This window comes from Tauraco erythrolophus, chromosome W, assembly GCF_009769465.1.
Source record: "Tauraco erythrolophus isolate bTauEry1 chromosome W, bTauEry1.pri, whole genome shotgun sequence".
NCBI lineage: Eukaryota > Metazoa > Chordata > Aves > Musophagiformes > Musophagidae > Tauraco > Tauraco erythrolophus.
Genome location: NC_141497.1, coordinates 13,443,008 through 13,465,882, shown reverse-complemented (window position 1 = coordinate 13,465,882; position 22,875 = coordinate 13,443,008). Strand labels below are relative to the sequence as shown.

General features: G+C 44.9%; 1 protein-coding gene across 1 annotated transcript in view; it reads left to right on the top strand.

Annotated features, from left to right (window-relative positions):
• LOC147526224 (netrin receptor DCC-like) overlaps nt 1-22,875 on the top strand; it is a 572,075-nt gene that overhangs the window by 387,456 nt on the left and 161,744 nt on the right. The window contains 3 exon segments of the mRNA XM_086630103.1: nt 17,143-17,291; nt 17,803-17,941; nt 22,401-22,450. Coding sequence (XP_086486229.1) covers nt 17,143-17,291; nt 17,803-17,941; nt 22,401-22,450 — 338 coding nt within the window.

Genomic DNA, 22,875 nt, shown 5'->3' with positions numbered 1-22,875 from the left:
TGGCCTTTCTTGTGTTCTTCTCGGGCTAATGGGCAAACCATATAAGAAGGAACTGTAAGTTTTTGTGTGGTGTCATGGCCCACCCATCCTCATTATATGATCCTTCTAGATCTGTAATGAGTTTACGGTCATCTTTTGTATATTCTGGCTTACCTTCTAAAGATATACATCCATTGGGGATTAGTGCCCCTTCTACCTGTATCTCTTTTCTAGCAGCCTGTTTTGCCTCTCTATCCACCAGTTCATTCCCTCTTTCCAATTCTGTGCTCACCTTCTGGTGTGCCGATGTGCACAATTGCCACTTTTTCAGGAAGTAGTACTGCATTAAAAGTTTTAAAGTCTCTCTGCATGCTTGATAGCTTTTCCTTCAGCTCTTTCTAGAGCTCGAGTCAGGGTTATAATTTCAGCTTTCTGTGCCAAGGTGTCAGTTGGTAATGGTCCCGATTCTATTACCTTTTCAGAATTGGTGACGGCGTATCCCGAATGTTGCATTCCACTCATAACATAACTGCTTCCGTCTGTGAACCAGTGTTCTACCCCCTTCATGGGGGCATCTTTGAAGTCAGCGCGGCTGGAGTGTGTCACCTCAATTGTTTCGAGAAAGTCACGATTCACTCGTTCTCCAGTGTTCCCACTGAGAAATCAAGCTGGGTTAACAATGTTAGTAGTTATAATTTCAACATCATCCTGTTCGGCCATGATGGCTCGATACCTCAGGAACCTCTGCGGGAGAGCCAATGTCCCCCTTTTGCTTCAAGGACTGTAGACACTGTGTGGGACACGAAAACAGTAATTTTCTGGCCTAAGGTAAACTTCCGGGCCTCTTGAATATTCAGGATGACTGCTGCCACTGCCCTCAGGCAACTGGGCCATCCTTTTGTGGCAACATCCAGTTGTTTGGAAAGTACGTCACAGCTCGTCTGCATGGTCCCAGGTCCCATGCCAGTATCCCTAATGCTATTCTCTGAGAAAAATGGTTTACTCACATCAGGAAGTCCCAATGCTGGCGCTGACACCAGGGCCTTTTTCAGCTGGTGGAATGCTCCGTATCCCATTGGAGGTATTTTTGGCTGGATGTTACTAAAGAATACAGCGGTTTAACAAGCAAGTCATAGTTGTATATCCAGAGCCGACACCACCCCATCATTCCTAAGAAAGTTCGTAGCTCTTTCACAGTCTGTGGTCGGGGGGTCTGGCATATGGCTTCTTTCTGGGCTTGACCCAGGAAATGCTGACCAGCACTGATTTCATACCCAGGATATGTAACTTGTTGCAATGTTATTTGTGCCTTTCTCTGAGAAACCCGGTACCCCTGGAGCCCGAGAAAATTTAGTAAACTTACAGTCCAGATGACGCAGGATTCTCTGGTCTTAGTCGCGGTAAGGAGGTCGTCTACATATTGTAATACTTTTCTTTCTTCTTGTGGTGGTTCCCATGACTCTAGGTCTTTTGCTGGCTGGTTTCTGAAAATCGTAGGGCTGTTCTTAAAACCTTGTGGCAACACCGTCCAGGTGAGCTGGGTCTTTCGACCACTCTTGGGATTTTCCCATTCAAAAGTAAAGATTTTCTGACTGGCTTCATGGAGAGGGAGGCAAAAGAAGGCATCTTTTAAATCTAAAACTGTAAACCAAGTCAAATCAGGAGTCAGAGTGGTTAACAGGGTATATGGATTAGCAACCACAGTGTATTGATCCTCTGCTATTTTGTTTCTATGATTGGACCCTATCTTCTTTTTGGTGGGTGTTGTTTAATTCTTACCGCTCTGTGTTTGCTTTTCAAATTTATTACCACTGGCTGGACATTTGTGGCACATCCTGGAACATCAGTTGCCCAAACTCCTGGATACACCCGGTCAGTGATTTCCGTGTCGATTTTTCCTTCTGTGGGAATATTAACTAAAAGCAAGCTCATTATTTGTACATACTGATGATCATTTACCTCCAGAGTAATTTCACCTTTCTTGAATTTTATCGTGGCTCCCAATTGTTCTAATAGATCTCTTCCCAAAAGGGCTTTTGAGGAGTTTGGCATATACAAGAATTTATGAATGCCCACTTGCTTACCCAGTTTATATTTTAAAAATTCAAAAAGTAAGCCTTTTCACTCTGGCCAGTTGCTCCTTTTACTACAATGTAATAATTTCCTAAAGGCATTAAGGCTTGATTTAAAACAGAATATGTTGCCACCATATCTAGTAGAAATTCCATTTCCTTTTGTTCCTCCCTTAGCCTCATAGTGATCTTTTGCAAGATCCTCGGCAGCTTTTATGACTAGTTGTTTCTTTGTCTCAGTTAACATTCTAGCAATAATTGCATATCATTCCAATCAGGGTTGTACTGCTTTATTATGAATCTAAGATTTTGGGTGGTGCTTACTGTATGGCTGCGATATTCCTGAGCAGCTGTCTTCCATTCCCTTAAATCGTTATAGGAAAATGGTACCTTAATTCTTATTGTCCCACTATCCGGTCCTACTACTTCCCGGAGGGGTGCCTGCAGAATTGGTGCTGTTGGCTGCTCTGCTGCCGCCGGCCGTTTTTTCTTAGTGCGGGAGGATATCGGGCTGTCTGGAGGAGTAGGGGTCTCGTTTGAGTCCTCATTTTGCTCCTGAGACTGAGGGGGAGGCTTGAAAATATCAGTTAGATCTTGTTCTGTGCCCTGGTGGGTTTTACTTTTTCTAGTACACCTTTGTCCAATGCTGCAGGCTGAGCAGCAGCTTTTTAATTTATTTTTGTTTTCCCTCTTGTTTTCCTTTTCTAATGCAAGGACTATGGGATCCCGTGGAGGCATTAGTCTGCAATCTCTCTGTCATTCAGGGTTATTTCGGAGAACAAAGAGCATATCTGCATATTTAACTTTATCCCATTTTTCTTCCCTTCTTAGGAACAACACATTAATTGTAAAAGCGTGTCATAGTTTAGTGTTCCACCCTCACTGGGCCATTTAGCTTCATTTTCTAGCTTATAAAGCAGCCACCATTGGTTACAATATTTGATTAGTTTCTTTGTATTCTCCGTGCCTCCTTGTCCCACTATATCTTTCCAGTGTGTTAATATACAACCCAAAGGGGATTTTTCATAAGGTTTACTTTTTCCTCCCCCCATTTCACTTACTTTCCCTTTACTCCATTTCTCCCTTTTAACTGCACCTTAATATTCTGTCTGATGCTCATGTGAATAATAATAATACAATTTTTAGTTTGTCACTCGCTTTGTCCGTCTCCGACTGTTTCCCTCGTGGGAGAACTGAACCGCGGATTCAGACTCTGCACTCGCTTTGTGCACAACTACACGTCTCACCCACTCACACGTACGCTTTTACGGTATCACACGCTTCACTCGTCTCCGGCCGCTCTCCTCACGGAGAACACGGGACCATGGATCAGAACGGCACACTTGCTCCGCAGCCAGGCTGCGTCTCACTCGCTTAAACACTCACTCAGTGATTAATCACACAATCTCACATTTCAGGGCTACCCCAGCAAACTTATACAAACATTAAAAGGCCTTATTACATGCGCTGATGTTAGACGATATAAACTTTGAATGGTATAAACTTTACGAAATACAGGGTACCAGATTTTGCAATAGATAACAGTATATAGAGATTTCACATCGTCCCCATTGCTTTCTGACACCTCTCACCCTTTTCAGGGTATAGGGCCAGGTGCAGCTGGAACGAAATGTCTTCTCTTGTTACTTACACAAAACACAGAACGACAGGAACAAAAGAACATATAACAGAGCAGATAACAGACAATTACCGATCCAGCTATTACCCCTTCTGCAGCTGCTAATATTCCATAAGCCATATGACTGTGAGGTTGCGCTACTTACCCACCCCTCTGTGTCAGACTCAGTGTTCGGGCGCCCAAGTGAAATGCCAAAACGGCGCCTCGCCCTTCAGGGAAGTAGCGACAGCCTCTGAGTTTGCTCGATCTGCTCGCAAGATCACTAGCGGCCTGCCAGTCCCTGGTTCTTGCTGGCCCAATCTCCGGATCTGGATTCCAGCTCACCAGTCCCTGGTCTCAGTCTCTGGTTCTTGCTGGCACGGATTCCAGCTCACCAGTCTCTGGTTTCAGTCTCTGGTTCTTGCTGGCACAGATTCCAGCTCACCAGTCTCTGATCCTCTAAGGCAGCAAACTCCCCAGGGCCCTCCTTACCGCAGGGCACCCTGCCCTGCCCGGGGACAATGCTGCACGCCGGACGTCTCTGCGCGATTTACCAGCAGCCCCATACGCCGGACGTCTCCGGCCACTCTTACCCAAACATACCGTTTGTCCGCGGCTCAGGAAGTCCTTGTCTGCCTCTGGGTAATCGGCTGAGGAGAGGAGGCTCCTCTGAGGAAAGTTCTCGGGGCGCGCCTAGGGGCGTCCGCTCCGCAGTCGGTTCCACAGTCCAGCAGAGAGTCTCCTGCCTGGCTCGCCAAAACTGATGTGCGGAAACAGACTCCACAACTTGGAAAGTTGTAAAGTAGGTATGTTTATTGCAGCGCTGGGTGCACGGGGGATCGCTCCACCACAAACGTGCACACCCGCCGTAGCAGTTTTTCTTGTATTTATACAGACATACTCATCACCCCCTCCCCCAAAAGGGCAGTCTCTCCCAGGAGATCATTTCCATAGCCCCCGCCTCAGGATCCGCCTCAGGCTCCTCCTTGACACGCCTCCTGGTGGTCGTGGGCAGGGGTCTTTGGGATGAAGGCCGTAGGTCTTCCTCGCTGTGTGTTTTCACTTCTTCCCTGAAACTCTAAAACTCTTGTTTTGGCTGGGCCTGTAGAGCCAAACCGTTTCCCTGGCCTTGAGTGGATGCCTGGTTGTCTCCTACTTGTTATTGCTTGAAGACAAATGTTAGTTCTCGTTAGTCCTTATCTCTCCTCTTTGTCTGTTTTTCTCCCTATGGGTCATGAGTTACAACCTTGCCATCATTTATTTTGTCTCTCTTACCGGCCTTCTTTTCGGGTAGTTAGTGTTTCAAAGCAGGGATTAGTATTTGATAACTTCTAGCAATTCACAGAGCTATTTCACAGAGCTATGTATTTCCCAGAGTCTTATGCCTATTCTTATCCCTATCCATAGAAATAATAGCTAATATAGTCTTATGTAGTCTTATGCCTACTCCTATACCTATCCCCGTATCATACCTAAGATACTTTTAAAATTATTTGCAATTCACATTAGAGGCTGGTGCATCTAACCTCAGAAATCAGTCCTTTTCTTATTCCAGAATTTCTTTTTTTTTGAGGCTTAGGGTAGAGAAGCATTTTTATATATTTTTTTAAATGCTGCACTGGAATTTTCTTGCTAAGACAAATAGCAGCACAAATGACCATCACTACTGCATTAAACCGATCGTACCAGAAGCTATTCAAGGTTGTTTTTTTATTTCAATGGTGACATTTTTTTTATTTGCTACAAGTTTTTCAATGGAAATGACGTCCTTTGAAGTTATTGCCCGGGAAATGGTAAAAAGCGATGGACAAAATTTAAACCACAGTCTTATTTGATGTGCATTTCTTATACAAATGTCCCAACCTCATAGAAAATGAAAAGGCCATTAAAATAAACGCAATGAATTTCCCATGGAAAAAGCAAGAGAAGGCAGGGATGTCTTTAAAGCCCACGTAGATGATAATTTTATCAAGCAATAATCAGGTTGGGATATGTTGATCTGCGTAAATTCAATTGGTGGAATAAACACGTGCCGAAGTAATTGCATTTTTCTGAAGACTTGTACCAGACTCATTCATTTTAGACACCAATGCAGGGAATGATCCCAGATCAGTGCCTCTCCAGAGTCAGATGCTGAGTATTTTGGAGGATATTAGTGATGCCTTTGCTCCCTGCTCAGCTCTTCTGGGTTTCAGTCACAACAATAAGAACGTTATCACTATAAATGATGCTAAATGATCTCGTGATCTTGCTGAAGTGAGAGCCCAGGGATGAATTTGAGCAGGTGCTGAAGGTTATCTATAAAACCTCCCACCAAGGTTAGGCTTAATCAAGGTTTTGGGGAACAGGGAGATGTGAATCACCTTTTTTCCAGTGCAAAAATGCCCATGGATCTGGATGGAGAAAAAGCTGAGCTTGTGTTTTAAGAAGTTGAAAGGGCTGGAGCCAAAGCTCTGTGGCTTTGGGTAGATCTCCAAAGCCTCTTGGTTTCTCCATCCCCAGAATATAAATGAGTAACGTTGATGAAAGATGATTTTTCCAAGTCCCTTCCTACCTGAGCTATTCGTTGGGTCTTTGGCCAGGTTGGATGAAGCTTTGAGCAACCTGATCCTGTGGTAGGTGTCCCTGCCCATGGCAGGGGGAGTTAGAACTAGATGATCTTGAAGGTCCCTTCCAACTCAAACCATTCTATGATTCTATGACTTTTCCTTTCTCCTTCCTTACGTACTTCCCTTTCCATCAGGTACTGATGGAACAAAAATTCATCATTTTTAACAGACTAGTCTCATCTAATGAGAAAGCCATGGGCTGCGTCGGAAGCCTTCTCCAGTGCAGCTCATCCCACATCAGCTGTCACGAGTGATGAACTGAGGACAACAACATTGCATATATTATTTCAAATTTATATATTAAAAAAAGGTCTTGATCTGAGTCTACAATCTCCCCCTGCCAAATTTTATGCGTAGAAAAAGATATGCAGAATAATGAATGGCTGCTTTGTTTTTGGAATATTGATATATTTATCTATAATTCATTTATTTCTCAATATACAAAAGAGCTGGGGCAGACAGAAACATTGAGTATCTCCGGTGTAGTGCCTCCGTAGTGAATTTTTTTCTTGCCATTCGCTGAAAGAGTAAAGCAGCACTGGAAAAATGTGTTGCGTGGCATCATTAATATCCTCCTGATTTGTGTGTATTCTTCCATAATGGCTCAGTAAAACACACCCTGGGGTAACTTTATACCATTCTTACATGGTTCTTTAATTTTATGAGTAATTTATGTGGAGCATTGGTGGGAGGAGGAGAGGGGAGAGGTTCTCAATTGCTTTAAATTTTAATGAAATGTGCCTTCCTTTCGAAAAGTTGGGCAGACCTAAAGGAAAAGATGTCGATGTCTGGTTTTCTGTCTGTCTTTGATTCCTGCTTTTGGCTTCCCATCCACGTTGTGGTGATTTTTTTTGGTCTTTTAGGTGGTGTTTTTTTTTTTTTGTATGTGAGGGAGAAGAGTTGCTTCAATGGCACCTCTTGGAAGGTTCTTGACTTTCCAGAACGTTGGTGAAGGAGCAGGATGAGATCTCCTTCTAGCCTGGTCATGAGGATTCTGGTGGTGTCCCCAACATGGGTCTGGAGAACACATCTGCCCTGGCTTCTGATATCCTTATTTCTCTCTTGTGCCATGGAAAATAGGAGTTCAGATCTCCTGGATGCATCTACAATACAAATTTTCTTTTGTTTCCTGCATCCTTTTTTTCTACCCCAGATTTCATAAATATATATATAAAATTAATAATATATTTATATATATATAAATGTATAAATTAATTTTATTTTGGAGGGATTCAGAGCTGTTTTTCCATGGCAGATGATTGGCCCTGCTCCCATTTCCAACTCCTGCGCTCCCTGTCCTCCTCTGCCGTGTCAGGGCTGAATTGGAGCTGCCACGGAGGCGGTCAGGTCACCTTCTGCTTTTTAGATTACATTTCAACTTGAGTCAGGAGTAGTGAATCAAGGCCATTACCACTGATAATTGAGATTAGAGATCACCTCATGCTGTTTTATTCTGCAGGCTCTGGTTAGCTTTAGTGCAACGGCCTTTTTTATTATTTTTTAATTTTTTTCTCTTTATTTTCCATTTAATTTTGAGTTTCTCTTGTGAAACAAAATTCAGGATCTTAAAGCAATTGAGTGAATCCAGCTGCACTTACCTGCTGATGTTCCCTGCATGTCGTGGGGAAGCTAAGACTTTTATAGAATCATAGAGCGGTTTGGGTTGGAAGGGACCTTCAAGATCATCTAGTTCCAACCCCCCTGCCATGGGCAGGGACACCTGCCACAGGATCAGGTTGCTCAAAGCCCCATCCAACCTGGCCTTGAACACTTCCAGGGATGGGGCAGCCACAACTTCTCTGGGCAACCTGGTCCAGTGCCTCACCACTCTCAGAAGGAAGAAGTTCTTCCTTAGATCTAATCGAAATCTCCCCTCTTTCAGTTTAAAGCCATTGCCCCGTGTCCTATCACTACACGCTTTCTTGTAGCCCCTTTAGGTACTGGAAGGCTGCTAGAAGGTCTCCCTGGAGCCTTCTCTTCTCCGGGCTCAACAGCTCCAACTCTCTCAGCCTGTCTTCACAGCAGAGGTGCTCCAGCCCTCTCTTCATCTTTGTGGCCTCCTCTGGACTCACCTCAACAGCTCCGTGTCCTCCTTCTGTTAGGGGCCCCAGAGCTGAAAGCAGTACTGCAGGTGGAGTGAATCTCACCATATCTTAGTTGATGGTGGTACAAAACTCTTCTCAAACCTTTTGGTCAGAAACAAAGCTATCTCTATAGAGAAACAGGTTTTATTTGTAGGACGGTCACATCTGGAGACCTAAATTATGATCGAGGCTGTGCTGTGATTTCTACAAATTTCAGTGGAGGGACTAGACTTGGGACAGGAGAGAGACTCTTGAATCTCTGCAGTTGAGCAAGGGACATTGTCCAGTCTACTATTCCTGGGAAATGCCAAATCATTTAAACAACTCGGGTGGGTCCGTTGACCTCCTCTGTATTGGTTGTCTCTGTGGGACATCCAAACCTATCATTTTGTCACAAAGATGTTTGATTAACCATCCCGCTCAGCTCTCATCAGGGACTTGGGTGCTTCCATCACCAATCCTACCTTACCAGGGGTTAGCAGGGTAAAGAGTGCTCAGCCATAACCACTCTGGTCTTCTGCAGAAGCATCAGCACAGCACCGTGAGGAGGAGAAGATCAAAGAGAAGATGCCCTATAAAATGGGCTACTGCTGAGCGTTTCTAAAATAGCTTTGGGAAGGAGAAATTGAAATTCTATCTCAGTTCCATTTGATGTGTGTTCATCTTTGGTTTTACCCCGACCTTTCTTCTTACCCCAGAAATCTTGCAATATAAATAAGTAAAATAAAGAATGGGTAGGAGATATATTATTATGCCATTTTATGGGAAGGAAATTGAAGCATAAAAGCATTAAATTATTTCTCCAAGCTCCCTCTGGAAGGCTGAGCCGGAGCCAGGATTGCTGTAATGTAGCTTTTTCTGCATCGTTTTCTCCAAAGAAAAGGTTGGATTTCCAACCCCGTTGAAGTCAACGGGAGTTGCTTTTCCTTTCTGCGGGTGCTATCATTTCATGTCAGTGCATAGCAGGACCTCCAGCTGTTGGAAATGTTCTTCCATTCAGAATGGTTTTCCTTTCATTGTGAAGACCTCAAACAAACACAGGGCATGTTTAGACACCCAGAAGCTGGATGGATTTTGTAACAAAAGCTTATTTTCTAAATGAATTTGTCTCACGTTGGCACCCCCATATTTTCTTTCAAAGAGCTTATTGATGTTAGTGAATTCTTAATAAATTTTGATTCAGAGAGAGATTTTCTCCCCAAAGTGTTATAATAAACTATTTCTTCCTGTGGAGAAATCTTTTGGCTGCTGCAGCATCCTGTGAAAGTTCTTTCTCTATGCAGGCTGGCTAAGAAACACCTGTGGCTCATTACACTGGGAAAGTTGCCTTGAAACAGGTGCTGTAGCATTCAGCCAATCACTCTGGGAGATGGATGGTCAAGTGACCAATAGCCTTGACCCATCTAGTAAACCACGTGACTTCAGACTAATTAAGGCGGGGTGTTTACTCCTAAGAGTGAGGTATTTTCTCCTGAGCTTTGGAGGCGTGTGGGCTTGCTTTAGAGTAGAGCCTGAAGCCTTCCCATTGCATTGGTGCATTGGTCTGCTTGGAGCCTCCTGAAGCCTTTCTGTTGCGACAACTGGTGATGCTGACGTGATCCAGCCGCAACTAAGATCTGAAGGTACGTGCTTCCGTACATGGGGCTCCAAGGGATGAACTCTAGATTAGAAAGATGGGACAAAACTCTGCAAAAGAGAGCATGATGTTTTCCATCCTTAAATCTGCAATGACAGTCGCAGGTGCTAAAATAAGTGATGAAGCTCTCTGTGAGCTACTAAATTGTGCGGCACAACATGAATGCCTGGCTGATCTTAACACCCCCTTTAGCTCAGAAGCATGGAAGCAGCTAGGGGATAAGTTAATTTATGAAACTGTGCTTGGATGAAAGAACCTGACTGGCCTGTTACGTACTTGGGGGACTGTATAAGATATAATGCAGAGATGGACAACAGAAAGAAAGGAAAAAGAATCGTCAGATTCTGATGAATCTGCAAGTGAAGTTTCTGAAGGGGACGATGAGTTATCAGAAGGGGGACTGACCCTGGACAGCACGGGTAGTGCACCAGTTGTGTTCCCACTGTCCTCAGATACTGAGAAAGTTGTGGGGACTGCACGGAGGCTTTACCCCTCCCTGCGGGATTATGTCCCACCCAAGTATCCTCCTTCATGCAATTTCATGATGCCGGAATACTCCTCCGGACGAGACAAAGCGTTGGAGCGTCCCCCACCCTATGCCCCAACAGCCCCCCCTTCTTCTTCTGCATCACAGCCGGTTACTTCGGCCAATACAGCAGAATCTGTTCTTCCTACTGCTCTGCCATTTGCCCCTCAACTGGGCCAGGCACCAGAAGGACCATTCCTGGGCATGGCGCCCTGGTTTTCTGCAACTTCATGTCCTGCGCCATCGTCCATAGCGCCTGGCTATCTACCACGGGCACAGGTGGAGCAACCCCCAACAATGCATTTTGTAATACACCAGGTTATGACAGTATTGCAAGGAATGTCACAGCAACTAACAGCATTGATGGAGATGTTGCAGCAGGTTACTGCTGCTGGATCCGTGCCAGGACAACCTGGGCTGGCCGTGCCAACCGGCCCAGCAACGGCCCCGGAAGTGGCACCAAGCACACCACTGACAGCTCCGGCAGTGGCACCTTCACAGGTAGTGGTGCCGCCACAAACTTCAACAACACGAACTGCATCTCTGTGGACTGCTCCACAACCGACCACGGCCTCCGCCTCCACACCACCCATTGGCCCAGCGTCTGCACCCTGTCAGAAACCATCGGACACACCCCTGCCTGATGATGTTTTGACACTGCAGGAAGCTGTGGCAACGGTCAGACGACAGCAAACATGGCTGGCCCACAACCGTCCCTGGACGCTTCCCGAATGTAAGGTGACCGTACGTCAAAAAAATTCAAAACGGTTCTGGGGAGAAGTCAAGAGGCGGGCTCTGGAGGCTGGGGATTGGGACCTAATAGAAAAAGTCGGGTTGCCTGAAAAGGGGCCTGAACAGGTTGTTCAGGGAAGTAATGAACCAACAGAGGATCTTATCCAAGCCTTTCTGGTACAAAAAGCGCTTCCCAACTCAGGCCAGATTGATAAACATGAAACTATTGCCTGGAAAGTAGTCCAAGATCTGCAAACTAAAGTAGCGCAATATGGACTAGACTCTCCTCAGGTCATGCAGATTATCAGGATATTGAATACTGACCTACTCTCCCCATTCGACATTAAACATCTAGGTCAGGTATTATTTCAACCAGTACAATATACTGTTTTTGAGGCCAATTGGAGAAGAATGGCTGAGAGCGCTGCAGCCGGGAATATGCAGTTACCTCCAACTGACCCTAGATACGGAGCTCCAGCAGATGCTCTACTGGGAGCTAATGCTTTTGCCGACCCTGATTTCCAAGCTACATGGCATCCTCAAGTTCTTGAGCAAGCCCAAAAGATCGGCATGGGAGCTCCCAATAAAAGGCATAGATATGGCTGCCCCGGAAACATGATATGTGAAGATATGTCGGGGCAAAAAGAACATTTTTTGTCCTTTGTAGAGAAAATTGCTGCAGCCCTCAAAAAACAGGTTGATGAAACCTTGAGGCAGCTATTATGCAAGCAGCTGGCAAAAGACAATGCCAATGAAGAATGTAGGAAAAGCATAAATTCTATGCCAGGGGAACCCACACTTACAGAAATGATTGAAGCTTGTTCTAAGCTGGAATCTGAAAGTTATAAATCTGCTCTGGCTACAATTCTACGGCCTATTCAACTCAAAAACTCTGTTCCGGAACCGAAAAGGCAACCTAAGAGGGACAATAGACAAAGACAGACCAGACAAAAAAGAAGAAACAAGGACAACAGGAGACCTGCTCACTGTGTAAGATGTGATAAGCCAGGCCATTCTGCAAGATACTGTGAATCCTTGTACCATGCCAATGGCCGACATGTTTGGGAAACTTCCCCAGAAGCACAATGGGGATGTGCGCTCAGACACAAATGTTTCCCCAGGGCATGGTACCAACTCAGGCCTACTCAGCCAGCTTACAGCCAGCACCAAGGGATCAGCCGGGGTGGATGTGTGCACCGCAACAACAGTCGTCTTAGAATCCTGTTGTGTCTATAAGGTTCCCTTGGATGCATTTGGGCCTCTAGGACACGGGCTGGGTGCATTGTTGGTGGGAAGATCTAGTGCCACCATTCAAGGGATCTTTGTGCACCCAGGAATTATTGACGCCAACTTCACAGTACAGATTTGTGCCATGGTTTCCACACCCGCCCCCCCGTTACTATTCCGGAAAAAACTCGAATCGCTCAACTTGTGCCTTTCAAATCATGTGTTCCTAAGGCAAAACGACGAAGTCGTGAAGGTGGTGGCTTTGGTTCTACAGATCTTCTGCAGGTTTATTGGACCGCAGATATCTCCAGCCAAAAGCCACAGATGACCTGCACCTTAATATTGCCAAATGCCCAGCCGTCCAGGATTCGACTCCAAGGTTTGATTGACACGGGTGCTGATGTGACAATCATCTCCTCCTCTGCGTGGCCTCCTACGTGGCCTTTAGCCCCCGTGGGGTCAGCCATTGCAGGACTGGGAGGAACTGCACAGAGTTATCTAAGTGAACGACCTGTGGTGGTGAAGAATGCAGAGGGTCAAACAGCTACAGTTCGGCCCTATGTCACTACAGATCTGCTAAACCTCTGGAGGCGGGATGTCTTGGCAGCCTGGGGAGTACGAATTGGACAAATTTTTGATGGGGGCCACTGTACTGAAGGGCGCACGGTATCCTACGTTGCCTTTGCGGTGGGTAGCAAACAAACCCATCTGGCAACCCCAGTGGCCCCTACCGAAAGAAATATTAGTCGCCCTTCATCACCTAGTTAAGGAACAATTGCAACAGGGACACCTTGAACCTTCTACTAGTTCCTGGAATACGCCTGTCTTTGTAATGAAGAAGAAATCAGGAAAATGGAGATTGCTGCAAGATCTCTGAAAAATCAATGCAGTTACGGAAAGCATGGGGGCATTACAGCCTGGTATGCCCTCACCCACCATGATTCCAGCAGGGTGGGAAATCTTGATCATTGATTTGAAGGACTGTTTTTTCACGATCCCCTTACATCCTAATGACAAACCAAAGTTCGCCTTTACTGTACCTGCGGTTAACAACGCTGAACCTGCAAAGAGATATCAATGGAAGGTCCTACCGCAGGGCATGAAGAACAGCCTGACTATCTGTCAATGGTACGTTGCTCAAGCTTTGTCCGGAATCCGTGAGCAGTTTCCTGAAGTGTACTGCTACCATTACATGGATGATATCCTGGTGGCAGCATCTACCCAGGACGAGCTGCTGAGGATACAGCCTCGGCTGCTCGCTGCTCTGCATTCTTATGGATTGCAAGTGGCTCCAGAGAAAGTTCAACAGCATCCTCCTTGGAAATATTTAGGAGTCAAAATTTTGGACCAAACTATACAACACCAAGAGGTGCAATTCTCGGGTTCTATTAAGACCTTGAATGATGCTCAGAAATTGTTGGGCGTCATCAATTGCTTACGTCCCTATCTAGGGCTAACCATGGCGCAACTTGCGCTGCTCTTTAATATTTTAAAGGGGGACCCCGAGTAGAATTCACCTTGGAAACTGATTCCTGAAGCGCTGGAGGAGGTTCAACAGGCCGTTTCTGCCCGTCAGGTTTACCGAGTAGATCCCTCCATTGATATTACTGTTTTTATTACCACTCCAGATTTTCATCCTACAGGTATCATTGGCCAATGGGACAAACAGTGGTCTGACCCCTTGCATATTCTGGAATGGGTCTTTTTGCCGCATCAACCAAAAAAGACAGCATCTATATTATTTGAATTAATTGCTTGTCTGATAATCAAATGCTGTCAGCGGTGTTTACAATTGATGGCAGCGGATCCTGCAACAATTGTTCTGCCAGTACAGCAGGAATACTTTGAGTGGAGCCTTACTAACAGTGCTCCTCTCCAAAGTGCGCCGGAAAATTTCTCAGGACAAATTGCATACCATCTGCCTAGCCATAAATTGCTGCAATTGGCAAGGTTGACAAGCTTTACCTTGCGGCCAGAAAATAGCCGAGTGCCAGTGCAAGGACCCACCGTCTTCACCGATGGGTCCGGGAAAACTGGGAAAGCTATTGTTACCTGGAAGGAGGAATCTGAGTGGCAGGTGCTGGAAGGCCATGAGTCAGGCTCAGCCCGGTTGGTTGAACTGAGGGCTGTTGCCATGGCCTTTCAATGGTTCTCACAGGTACCTTTGAATTTAGTCACCGATTCTGCTTATGTGGCAGATATAATGCAACGCTTAGATTGTTCGCTTCTGAAAGAAGTAAATAATGTGGCTCTGTTTTCTCTGTTAAAAACTTTATGGTGTGCAATTCAAGCTCGAGTTCACCCATATTATATTCTGCATGTCCATAGTCATACTAATTTGCCAGGTTTTATAACAGAAGGCAATGCCAGGGCTGACATGCTAGCTAACCCCGCATGGGTAGCACCTCAGCCTGATAAAATTGCACAAGCCAAGGCATCGCATAGTTTCTTCCATCAAAGTGCGCATACCCTGCAGAAACAGTTTCACTTAATGCCCACTGAGGCTTGGGACATTGTCAGTGCTTGCGCTGACTGTCATAGAATTGCTGCACCTCTGCCATCGGGGGTAAACCCCAGAGGCCTAAAGGCCCTGCAGCTTTGGCAGACGGATGTAACGCATGTTCCTGAATTTGACAGGTTTAAGTACGTGCATGTGTCTATTGACACTTTCTCCTCAGCTATGTGGGCGTCTGCTCATACTGGGGAGAAAGGTCGCGATGTCATTGCCCATTGGAAACTCGCTTTTGCCATCTTGGGCGTGCCTTTTTCTGTAAAAACCAATAATGGCCCGGCCTATGTCTCACAGAAGACACGGCAGTTTTTACACCTATGGGATGTAAATCATGCTTTAGCTATTCCTCATTCTCCTACTGGCTAAGCCATTATTGAACGCGCTCATGGCACTCTGAAGCGTGTTTTAGAGAAACAAAAAGGGGGAATGCATGGAGAAACCCCACAGAGTCGCCTAGAAAAAGCGTTATATACGATTAACCATCTTACGATGCCAATCAATTCAAATAAGCCCGTTATTTTGAATCATTTTCTTTCATTGCAGTCTTCAGGTGAGACGCACCTGCCCTGAGCGAAAGTCTGGTTACGGGACCTACTCACTAAGATGTGGGAGGGCCCATATGAGCTTTTTGCTTGGGGTCATGGGTATGCTTGCGTTTCCACAGATACTGGGATACGATGGCTACCCGCAAGATGCATTCGCCCTGACCTGCAACATCAGAAACAGAACAGGCAATGTTCGAACGATGGCTAGAACGCAGATCATCAATCAAATGATCCTTCTAATGGAAATAATGACATTGGCCATCAACCTGTTCTTTCTACGAGCAGAGACTAGATTTTAAGTCTCCGTTGGAGTCAGAATGTTAGAGCCCTTAAGGCTATTTAGAATTAATAACTGAATGTATAACTGGTTTGCTAGATCTATCTCCCATGGCATTGCTGGAAAATCTCCCTGCCTGATTTTAATTAGTCTTAAACAAAAAGGGGGAATTGTGGAGTCATCTTTTGGCTGCTGCAGCATCCTGTGAAAGTTCTTTCCCTATGCAGGTTGGCTAAGAAACACCTGTGGCTCGTTACACTGGGAAAGTTGCCTTGAAACAGGTGCTGTAGCATTCAGCCAATCACTCTGGGAGATGGATGGTCAAGTGACCAATAGCCTTGACCCATCTAGTAAACCATGTGACTTCAGACTAATTAAGGTGGGGCATTTACTCCTAAGAGTGAGGTATTTTCTCCTGAGCTTTGGAGGCGTGTGGGCTTGCTTTAGAGTAGAGCCTGAAGCCGCCTTGTTGCATTGGAGTATTGGTCTGCTTGGAGCCACCTGAAGCTTTCCCGTTGCGACATCTTCCTCCATCCACTACTTCATGGCTTTCCTACCACAAATACAACTCATCGGTACAATCATAACAGTAGGAAACCATTTCAAATGTTCTTATTTCTCTGTGTTTAGTAGCAGGTTGGTTACAGCGGTTCAATTCCTAGAACTGTGCGCTGTAGTGTATGCTGGAATGTTCGAAAGTCAGGCAAAATCCTGACAGCTCCATGTCCTTCTTGTGCTGGGGATCCCAGAGCTGAAGGTAGTATTCCAGGTGGGATTTCATGACAGCAGAGTAGAGGAGCAGAATCAAGCCTCTTCCCACCTGACTTGAACACTTCCAGGGACGGGATATCCACACCTTCTCTGGGCAACTTGTCCTAGTGCCTCACCACCCTCAAGACTGAAGAAGTTCTAAATCTCCCCTCTTTCTTTTTTTGCATGTCTCTAATTTCCCACTACTGCACGGTAAATTTGTCTATTGAGTACATTAAATAGTTGTGCTAATTATTTCCTGGAAATTCAATTTGAAGATAAAGCCCATTCCTTGAGCCAAAGGCTCCGAGATGTAGCCTAGATGGAACGACCCTTTTTGGTATTTCATGTATTCACAGTGCTAATTCTGCGATAGTCTTTCCGCCCTGTGTTTTCCATGGGTTTATCATCCCTTTGGCATTTTATCTGGAGTTTTTGAGGTGTACAGTGCTGGTATAGACATCCTCCAGAATTATATCCTGGACTGGGTAGTGCCACCATGTCGGGGATCCAGGTGGCAGCGGTGGTTGATGTAGGAACCAAATTTTCACCCTGTCTTTTTCTTTTCTGTGCAGTCCAAGTTCCCGGACCAGTGGAAAACCTACGGGCTGTGTCTACCTCACCTACCTCAATCCTCATCTCCTGGGATCCCCCAGCCTATGTCAACGGTCCCGTTCAAGGCTACAGGCTCTTCTGTACAGAGACGGCAACTGGAAGAGAACAGGTAAGCGATGACCGGAGCGTTTCCATTCTTTCTTTGCCAAGGAGATATTTGGTGGAGGCATCTACAGGTCTTTGGAGCATTGGGAATCCGAGTGAGAGGCTTTTATGGATTAATCCAGGTTAGGTAAATGTTGCACAGACCAGCATGAAAAGAGCAAATCAAGCAAAATCAGTTTCTGCTGGTATAAAATGGACTCAGGAGGTAGAAGGAGGCAGCTCATTATATATAAATCATTCCTCAGCTTTACCCTGAAATTGCAGAATAATGCCAAAAAGCATTTAAAGACCCTTTTGATGCCCCTTTTTTACCTTGTGCAAAACCATCAAGGTTGACCTCAACCATTGAGGTTGACGCTACGTGCTTCATTGCCCTCCAGACTTGCTCGGACGCTTCCCACTAGCGCTGAAATCCCCTCCATGCTGCGAGCAGACTTCAACAAGGATTTAGCTCTGTTTCTCAAAGAGGGTGAAGCTGTCGCGTTTCCCCTTGATTTATCATCTCTATGTTCTAGAACGTGGAGGTGGACGGGATCTCCTACCAACTGGAAGGACTGAAGAAGTCCACTGAGTACACCCTGCGCTTCCTTGCCTACAACCGCTATGGCCCCGGCGTCTCCACCGAAGACGTGACGGTCACCACGCTTTCGGATGGTGAGTTGGGACTGAAGGGCTCCTGGGGTGGGGAGGTTGCGTCTTATCGGTTGCCATCATCAGACTTTTCCTTCTGTTTCTGGATTTTGGAAGAGGCAACGACCAAGGTGGTTATTGAACATGCAGGACAGAAATCAGAGTTTTAGCAGCGGTACCCTCTGAGCCTGGTGTTCATCTCCAAGGATAATTGGTTTGGTTCGGTTCATTATTCTCGTGTCTAGTGATAAGGGTAGTCTACGTCTTTATTTTTCTCTTTAATTAAGGTACAAGTGTTTCCTTTCAGCTTTTCATAGAATCCTAGAATGGTTTGGGCTGGAAGGGACCTTCAAGATCATCTAGTTCCAACCCCCTGCCATGGCCAGGGACACCTTCCACTACACCAGGTTGCTCCAAGCCTCATCCAGCCTTGCCTTGAACAGTCAACAGACACTATTTTTTTACTACATGGCTTTTCTTTCTGCTAAGTAAATGTGCCAGGGCTTCAATCCCTGCTCATCACAGCAGCTGCGCCATCATCCCTCCCCAAGCTTGTGATTTGCGAGCTCTGGGCAATAAATTGAATTTTCTTTTGCGTTCGCAAGCACTTAGTTGCGGCCGATATCGCAAAACTCATGCATGCTTGACTTCTCTTGGAGTTGCTGAGCCTGATCCCTACACCTGGCTAAAACAGAAATGACTTCATTTTGGGCTACAAAAGTCTAAAAAACATAAAAATGATGGAAAAAATTTTTCAGCAAAGTCAGTGAGAGTCCATAAAGGAGAAGTGAGACCAGAGACAGGCTTCAAATTGGATGGAGGACCAGAACGACTGAGATTTATCCCTTTTTATTTACCAGTGTTTCTCTTAATTTTATTACAAAGTTGATAATTCTTCCCCTGATTCTTCTATCCAAACCAGCTGAAAACTTATACAAGCTTAAGAACAACAATTTTCTGTCTGGTAACCCAGTTGCTTCACAACACTATGTCTAATCAACTCAAAATATCAATTTCTGGGCAGCGTTAGTAGAAGCTTTATAGATCCTGGAGAAAAATCAGCGGAGACTGAGGAGTATCATGCAGTGGAGAAGCTCTTGCATTTCTTTGATGTATCTCCATCATGGAAGACCTGTGTAGATGTCCCTGGGTCCCATATAGGTTGGTGACATCCCCTATAGAAGCGATACATCCAGAGTGGGAGCTGATGAAGCTCAGCGTCGATTTAATTGGCGTTAATTCTGGGCTATATCCTTCAGTGGGATAAATCTGCGAGATCCACAGCTCGATCTGCGCTATTATTGTATGTTTGACACCTTGATAATATTTTTTCCGAGCGCTACTTAAGTCTACTCGGCAAATTCAGTTTTCCCTCATAATACAGGTCAGATCTTGGTAGAATAAATTACTCCCTGCTTATAAAAACAAAAGGGAAACAAGTGAAAAATGACTGTTTTGTATAACGTATGCAGATTTAATGCACGCTGTGAAGTGTAGAACTGCGGCCCTCTACTCCGCTTGGGTTTTAAATGTCACTGTAAGCGGGAAAGGGGAAGATTATTATTCACGAGGCTGAAAATGATCCCCTGCAAGCGTTTCGAATGCTTCACCTGTCTGCCAACAAAAAAGAAACGTTGTGAACGAGAAGGTTTGCATAAGACTATTCCAGAAAACAGGAGCGGGTCCAGGCGCCCTCGTTTCGGGGAATCTAGAAAGATGCTCGTTATTTTTCTCTTGATTGAAGCAGAAGACTATTCCGCCAAGAAGTCAGTTGGCTGCAGCCTTCCCATCCTCCTTCTGTTTTGTTTTTTTTTTTTTTGAGCAGATGTAAAAGAAGAGAAAATCTTTTGGGGATATTTTTTCCTCTTCTTTTTTCTGGATCTGCCTGAACTCACTTTGGTCCCTGGCATGAAGAAGAGCAGCCCAAGTGAGAGCCTGGAATAGGCCGAGCCTGGGTGAAGATGACAGCGGTCTTCGCTTAGAAGGAAAGGAGGGAACGGAGCGAGTGGTTCTGCAGCACCAAAACTTTCTGCAGTTCTTCTTTTATGACCATTCCTGGGGTTAAGGTCCCTTCTAGAAGGACGCACAATAAATCAGTGAGAAGTAACTCCTGCATGGGCGAGCTAAGAGCCTACAGAGAAGAGAGGAAAAGACATTTAATCCATCTTGGTTTATAGGTGAGACGGAGGAAGGTGAGAGACGGTAGTTGCCCTTATACACATCTGGGTTTTAGGCAGGTTTTGTCCTTCATCCCTTGCCACCAACTTCCCCACGGAGGAGAGCATCTCCCCAAGCTTCCCCGCTATATTTTAACGTATCGCCACCAAACAAAACAGTAACAAGGAGCATTTTGTTCATCACAACCGGCTCCCTTTGCTCCTTACTTCATGTCTTCTTCACATCTTGGTCCATGCAGTCCTTGACGATTTCTTTTCACATCGGTAGCCAAATCCGGAGGGCAGCGATTCCCGCGCTGCTTGTTTGAAACCAGAAGCAAACATCAAAAAGGAGAGAACAAGTCCTGAAGATCGCTCTGTCTTTCCTACCCTCTCGTAAAAGTCAAAGGGATTTAGTGGGACATCTCCAGATGCAGGAGCTACAACCCCCAGGCATCATTCACCCCATCAAGGAGCATCCTGTATCTTTAATGCTTGATTTTCAGTTCAAAATACAGCTCGGATAATATTTGGCCAAGGCATGGGCCGTTTCAGAGATGCTTTGAGCTATCGTGCTCATGGATTTCTCAAAATGCGGTTAATCCCGGTGATTGGCAGACAGTCTTATTTCATGCTTCCTCAGTAGTTGGTTTCAATAGCATTTCTATCTGTAATTATAACACGAATGCCTTTATTTTTTTTAAGTAAAAATTGAAGATTGTGGTTCAGATTGAACCACCGCTCTTCCCCTATCCATCAATGCTGTAACCTCATCATAGAAGGCCACCAAATTAGTCAGGCAGGATTTGCCCTTAGTGAAGCATTTGATCAAGATGTAACTGGAGGATGCAATTGTGATCTCGCAGGATTGCCGGGGGAGCGCTCTCATCATTACACAACCCGAGATATTAAATCAGGAGCTCTGCTTTAGTAATGCAAAACATCTTGTCTGAACAGTGAGGAAGGAATAAAGACACTCAGTATTGCTCTGGAAGGGATTGAGTTTGATGGCGGATCAGGTCTGGATTTATTTCTCGTTTTGATGGAAGCTGTAGAAGAAAAGAGAAAGGAGGGCATCAATTATGTTTGTGCATGCAATGAAAAAGGGGAATATGACAAGTGGTCACCAAAGAGAAATAATCAAAATAATAGAAAGACAAACAAATTGTTAAAAAAAAAAAAAAAAGAAGTTTGGTAGGGGAATAATATGTAGCAGCACTAAAACTTGAGTCGGTAACGAGAAGGAAAGGTCCCCTGCAAACCTCATGAAGTACCCGAAGGGGCTACAAGAAAGCTGGAGAGGGATTTTTGACAAGGGCGTGTATTGACAGGACAAGGGGCAATGGTTTTACACTGAAAGAGGGGAAATTTAGATTAGATCTGAGGAAGAAATTTTTTACATTGAGGGTTGTGAGGCACTGGCATAGGTCACCCAGAGAAGTTGTGGCTGCCCCATCCCTGGAAGTGTTCAAGGCCAGGTTGGATGAGGCTTTGAGCAACCTGGTGTAGTGGCAGGTGTCCTTGCCCATGGCAGGGAGGTTGGAACTACATGATCTCTAAGATCCTTTCAAACTATTCTTTGATTCTATGGAAAAAACACTCTTGTGTCAGAACCATTTGTTTTATATAAAGCTATAGGTGCCAAATGATCTTGTTAACGTCTCGTGAGGCATCTTTGTTAAGCCCATGGTTTGAATTGCTATTAGGCCTATTTAAGAATGAAAGTTTATTTATCAGAATGGATATAACAACATTTAGTGGTATAAAACGAGGATTATAATATGTATGATAAACAGAGCTTTAATATAAAACATTATTTTTTAAATAATATCTGCAGACAAAGTTTATTTTCTCTTTCCCCTGATGCATCCTTATAAAAAAGGGTGAGCTGGTGCCACTGAGAGCGGAATTCCCTGCTCCATCTGTATCCAATATCCGTTCTGAAATGCACTTTGTTAAATAAAAGCCGGAGAAATTGCAGCATGTTCTGGTTGATTCCTGACCGAGTTTCTAACGAACAGCCGAATTCAAGGAGCTGCTCTCCCTGCAGGGAACCTCATGACTGGCTGTTTCAAGGGTTTACTAATAAGTCTATCAAAAAATGGGAAGAAGTTAACAGATGCATTTGGTTTTCCTCTCCCTAGGGGACCTCAAAAGTGCCACCTGGATTAATTTATGTGGTTGTGATCGGATTATAAACTAAGTGTAAAACCTTCACTCTCTTCTTTCCGACACAAGAAATATTTGATGGGACTTATTCTGATTTAGACACTAATGACTATTTCCCATTTCTTTTTTTTTTTTTTGGCCTTTTTCTTCTCTTTCAGTGCCCAGTGCGATGCCTCAGAATGTCTCCTTGGAAGTGGTGAACTCCAGGGTAAGTCTGCCGCTTGCTCAGTACCTTGCACGGGTATTTGCAAAGATACTCCTGCATCGTGTAGCTTTTTTGTATACAAAGATACTCAACCTACCCCTTGCAGAAGGTTCCTTTCACTTGTCCAGGAGATCGTGTTCAAATAAGAACTGAAATGCCCCCAAAAAAAACAGTTTTAGAGTGATGTTTTTCCCAAAGAGGCTTTGGCAGCAATAACATTGCTTAAACTCAAGCGAATGAGCCAAAACCGTTCCCTGATTGCAAATTAACATCTGCCATAAACGTAACTGCGCTTTGATTAAATGGAACAATCTCAGGGAATAATAAGTGGAGCTGTTCCTGGGGAAAAAAGAGGTGGTGTGGGAAAAGAAATATTTTCTCAGTAGGTTATATGCAGGTAGGTCTGTTGTCATCTTGCTTATTCCAAC